The sequence below is a fragment of the Sesamum indicum genome, unplaced genomic scaffold (assembly GCF_026168435.1).
Source record: "Sesamum indicum cultivar Baizhima isolate 11 unplaced genomic scaffold, ASM2616843v1 HiC_scaffold_111, whole genome shotgun sequence".
Taxonomy (NCBI): Eukaryota; Viridiplantae; Streptophyta; class Magnoliopsida; order Lamiales; family Pedaliaceae; genus Sesamum; species Sesamum indicum.
In genome coordinates this window covers 20263-25450 of record NW_028292354.1, presented here as the reverse complement: position 1 = coordinate 25450, position 5188 = coordinate 20263, and the positions used below count along the sequence as shown (strand labels likewise).

The window sequence follows — 5188 nt, the reverse complement described above, 5'->3', positions numbered from 1 at the left end:
TTCCTCCTCCGCTAAGGAACTTATTTCTTTTTTAATAGATAAGTTTTCTTTAAAGAGTCGGTCCTTCACCTTCAGCTGCTGCTGAATAGCGTCCGCTGAGCAGGATGTGGATGATCCTCCTTCCTCTCTCGAGTGTTCCCCGCAAGGGTCTTTCGTTTCGCTCGGAGAGGTTTCCCCCAAGGCGGATTGGGGATTCCCATAGAGAATGGGCCAAAAAAAGAACGCAAATAAATAAGGAACTACAAAACCCTTGTATAACACCTGGATATAAAGATAGGTTATTAAATACACTAAGTAGAATAATAAGATTACTACAAAATTTTATTTTATTATTCTTCTACTCGGCCTTTTTTCGCTGTGTGAACAAGGGTTTAGTATGTATTGGCATTCTGGGCAGGTCGCAATAAGTCGCTAGTCGAAGGTTTAGACCAATTCATCACCATCTTGCCCGCTTCCAATTGATGACTGGCTATTATATAAGTGACAGGTGCACGATCGACTTTGCACGTTCCATTCTTCGGTCCTTCGTCTATCGCCTTGGTATAAAAGCCTTGATCCGTCTTCGGCTTCGATTCGTTATGCTCAGAAGCTCCAACAAGCCCTAAAATCTCTTGCCGCCTAAAACTCTGCCAAGAGAGCGCTGCTTTACGTTTGATCCTATGTGCCCAGAGAATGCTATGCGTTCTCCACTTTCGGATCTCGCACAGAGAGAACGTGTTTTTTCCTCTGACTTTCTCTCTCATTCGAAAAACGAAGAAAGCGGGCTTTGCCCCAGCTACCGCTATCCTTGGGAAACCAAAAGAGCTACCGAAGGAAAGGGATGCAGTCTCTCCCTTGGCCTTTGGAGAGGAGAAGGCAGAGAAGAAAACGTCCTTCGCGCAAGTTTTTTTGCTTCCTGCACCCTTACTAGTAAAATGGCTCTTCGACCAAGAAGGCATTCTGGTAGGAAGGCCGACCACTACATAAAACGCCATCAGTCCAGGAGAGAAGCAAGCTACCTTTCTTTGATCCACCTTCCCGGGCAGGGAAGAGAACGCAAATGGACCGCGGATGGTGGTCGTGGTAGATTCGAGTCTCTTTTTCGGCGGAGCGAACTCTTCTATCGTGTTGCATTTTCTCTGGTGGCCCCCCCCTTTCCATCGTACTGGAGCGATTCGAGAAGAACGATTAGGGTCATATTCTATCCTTTCTACAATGCCCATAGACGAAGTGCTTCGTTTCAGATCAATTCTTCGCTGCAATCGCTTCGATCCACCCCCTCGGTGAAAAAGAGTAATACGTCCTGAAGAATTCCTACCAGCAGACTTCCCTGTACTCAAAGTGAATTGTCTAAGTGCTCTCCTTTCTCTCATTGTCTATCTCGTAATCATTCGATTCTCAATTCAAGCTAGCTCCTACTCCTCCTTCTCTTTTAGGATAGGATCGTCGTTGGTCCTTCGGTCATTGTATAGTGAGAAAGATGCCTCACTGCACACTTTCTATAGTTGTCTTCGAAATCGGCTACATGCGATAGAGCTATGTGTACACCGCCGCATCGAGACTCTCTTTCGAAAGTGAGATCACCACCGGCTTGTTGAAGAGGGAAAGCTCACTCAACAATTAATTGCAGCTAGCGCGCTTGACTAATAAGATAGAAAGGGGCAAGCCAACCCCCACTCCTAACAAGTTGCTGAGTTCGGCTTTCGGGGCTACCAGGGCTTATGTAATATATAAAGAAGAGCCCTCTTAGGGCCTTTTTGTTTAAGGGCTGCTCGCCTTTTGAATAGAAAGGAGTGGGAGAGCGGAGGTGATTTCGGTAAACCGATGCATGAGCTGAGGCTCCCATGTCCCGCCGACCCTCTGAAAAGTCAGGTCGTAAAACAGCTCATAGGGAGTCAGAAGCAAGCAGAGTCAAAGGCGGGTCAAACTCACATAAGCGGAGGGGGAGACACATTCATGAAAAGCGAGAAGACGTGCCGTAGGGGACTGACCAACTATGAATAGATCTTACTTACGGGTAAGATTAGGAACATCTATTAGTCCGTATCGTGGGTCTACTTGTTACAAAAGGCGAGCATCCACATTCCAAAACATTGACAGAGGTCCTCAGGCAGACATCGAAAAGGGGACGAAAAGAGTCTATTTACCTTTACAATATTCCGGAATGTATCATGGCTCTATCTATTCATTTTTTTTTTTGAAAAAAAAAAGAGTTCTGCATCTCTCCGAGGCTGGGGAAAGAAAAAGAAATAGGCGTGGGGAAGAGAGAGCGGGGGGCTACGAGCCCTCTCCCGTTGTTGTTCCTGGACCACCCATACCTTCTTTCCCCTTCGCCCGGTCCGGTGAGATCAGATTTCTCGAACGAAGTGAAGTGATAGGAAGAGAAGACGGCTGGCGGGAGATCTCTACTCATAAAACCCCCTTTACTAGTAAGGGGAAAACGAAAGTGCGCTCCTGCGCACCAGCTGAAGAAAGGATCGATGTAATTGAGCTCGACTGATAAGGAGAGGAGCGAAGGAAGCTTACCTTAAACATAGGGTGGAAAATCTATCTTACTAATAAGAAGAAAGGTTTGGAACCCTACTCCTAACAAGTTGCTGGGTCGAAGTATTGCATTCTCCATCCGCCCGACAGCAGCAGAGGGGGTTCGATTCCCGTTATACGCGATGTGGCGAAAAAGACTGATTCAACGAGATATGCCTTGCCTGCATTAAGATTTAAAACTTGTCGTCTACTTTCAGGAAATGTTTGGAACAGAGAACTTACAATAATACAACGCCGCATTCTCCAAAGATTGAGAAACAAGAAGAGATCTATTAAGAGAAAGATTTATTCGAGAGAAAATCTTAACAGTTACATTCAATCACAAACTACACGAAAGTTGTCCCTTTTTCATGGAGATTTACCCATCACAGAGATGCACAGAAGAAGAAAACGATCATATATCCCCTTTCTACTCAATCCAGAAACAAGATCGGACGTTATTCCGGTTCGTCTCCATTTTCGTGAAACTATTCCTCAAGCAAGGCAGCCGATAAGTCATCGAAGGGTTTGTGTGAATAATATAATGGTAAACATTATTCATTTTAAAGTGTCCCACGGTGATATAATATCTTTTCAAGAAAATGATGCGAGAACCCGCGGTGAAGAAATAAGGAGATCTTTCTATATCGAAATATCAGTTGAAAAATTCATAGGAAAATTTCTGGATCGCCCGGTCAGAATGTGGAGAAGAACCAAAACAGAATGGTTCCGAAAACTCAAGACTAAGAAGGAATGCCGCCTACTACTAAAATCCCGGTTTTTGCAACAGTTGCGTTCTTCTATGCAAGAAGAAGACAGAAAGAAGTTTGGATCAAAAAAAGTATGCTTAGGCAGTTATTTCGATGAGCACAAGAGAATGAAGAGGAATTTGTATCATTTCAAATCCCTATTCTTATCGAAGAGAAGGAACGAGAAAAACCGAAATATTCCTACTCAAACAAGAAATCCTATAGTTTACAACTCTTCTTTATATAGTAATTCGACCTATTGCTCCGCATCCCCCCATCAGTTTACTATGAAGAGAAAAATCAAAAGAATAGAACTACCTACTCATTATTCGGAGGTGAATCATAGAACACCAAAAGCTGTGGTATCTTATGGACCTAACATAGGTCACATCCCTCACGACATAAGATTGAAAGATCCAAACCTTCTTCTTCGGAGCGGAAACGAACGTGGCCAAAACATATAAAGATTGGCGTAGTCGCTCATAAGGGACATATCTATCCGGATAGAGGATAGTCTAGATCGATTCATAGATAGATCTCTTTCCATATAGATAGGTATCTTCGTGGATAGAGATAAAGATAGGGATCCATCTAGATCTTGAATCACTATTTCCATTTTTCTGATTGATTGCCTTTTTTTTGTTTTTGACGACAAGGCAAGGAAATCTCGTTTTTCAATTATTAGGGTCGGAGCGTAGACGAAGCGAGCAGAGCCCAGGAAACAGGGAAGCCCGTCATAAAGCAGTCGACTAGAAGGAGAAGACTGCTGGCCTGAGAGAAGGCGGCCTCTCTCGGGAAACATGGCAAAATTTCTCTTCTTTCTTTTTGATTTTGGGGGTAGGTTCAGTAAGAGCAGAGGAGATCAGATACACGGAAACGAAGACCTTCGAGCACAAATATTGGACCGGGAAGAAAAAAGGGGAAAAAAGGAAAGTCTAAGTACATATGGCACGAAAAGGAAATCCGATTTCGGTAAGACTTGATCTGAATCGTAGTTCAGATTCAAGTTGGTTCAGTGAGGGCGACCGCGAAAGTCACCGAATGGGTCAGTCTTTTCCTTCAGTTTGTCCCAGATTTTAAATAGAAAAAGGCGTGGGAGGACGTTGCGGATGTCCGGGGCGGACACGACTTCTTCTATTCTAAGGCTAGAAGACCACTGAAAGACACCCAGGACTAGAGCATGTCGTGAAAGAAGCACACTGGGCGGGCGTGCTTCGACCGTGTCTCCGGGGCACAGTTGAATGTAGATATCATGAACGCGAGGTGCAGGATACCAGGCCGAGAAACCCGGGCAACCACTCCCCTATGTGCCAATCGCTAGCGCATCCAGGGCCCCGGCGCCCAGCTCAGCTGGAGAGGCCTAGCCTGATCTGAGAAGTGCTAATTCGGTTCGGATAGACTTCATTCAAGAATGCCGCCGCCCAATAAGAAAAGAAGTGCTAAGTTTCAGATCAGTGAATAACCCGAAACGAAAGAAGAGACATTTCTCGCTCGGCGCCTAAAGCGCACTATGCTCCGCTTCAACAAATGAGAGTTTTCGGTGGAACCGGTGAACCACGCGAGCTGGTTAGATGCGTGGGACAGAGGGCTCGTAGTACCTGCTAGCGCAGCTATGCAGTAGAAGGGAAGGAGCCTAAATCGACCCCCTCTTTTTTTTCTTTGAAAAAAAAAAGCAGTACAAGGAAACTTTTATTTAAGTCGGATGAGACTAAGCAGCTACCGACCGTTCCGACGCGCCCTTGACCTATCTTGATAAAAACCAAAAACCTATCTAAAGGGGAGCCTAGTTTAAGCTGTCAAAGAAATGATAGAATGGAAAATAAAGAATAACCACTAGTAGGGATATGGGTGGAGTCTCGCTCAGTAAAGAGAGTTGTAGATTCGTAAAAGAGGAGAGGAGCCTTTACTTTCAAATGACAACTGCCTCTTCTTGCTGC

The 5188-nt window shown here is 44.8% G+C and overlaps 2 protein-coding genes across 2 annotated transcripts; one reads left to right on the top strand and one right to left on the bottom strand.

The window, feature by feature from the left end:
* Window positions 1–232: 232 nt before the first annotated feature.
* Window positions 233–1499, bottom strand: LOC105155286 (large ribosomal subunit protein uL2mz, N-terminal part). Its single transcript, XM_011071159.3, has one exon. The coding sequence runs from the start codon at window positions 1350–1352 to the stop codon at window positions 372–374; it is 981 nt and encodes a 326-aa protein (XP_011069461.3). The 5' UTR covers window positions 1353–1499; the 3' UTR covers window positions 233–371.
* Window positions 1500–2158: 659 nt separating this feature from the next.
* LOC105161138 (Alpha-L RNA-binding motif/Ribosomal protein S4 family protein) lies at window positions 2159–4089 on the top strand. Its single transcript, XM_011078734.3, is given in 2 exon segments — window positions 2159–2676; window positions 2679–4089. Coding segments are annotated over 2 exon segments (1068 nt in total). The 5' UTR covers window positions 2159–2645; the 3' UTR covers window positions 3716–4089.
* The last annotated feature ends 1099 nt before the right edge of the window (window positions 4090–5188 follow it).

What these genes read in the sequence shown, in the direction of transcription:
- LOC105155286 (XM_011071159.3), bottom strand. Translation starts at nt 1,352, where the DNA reads ATGAGAGAAAGGAGAGCACTTAGACAATTCACTTTGAGTACAGGGAAG.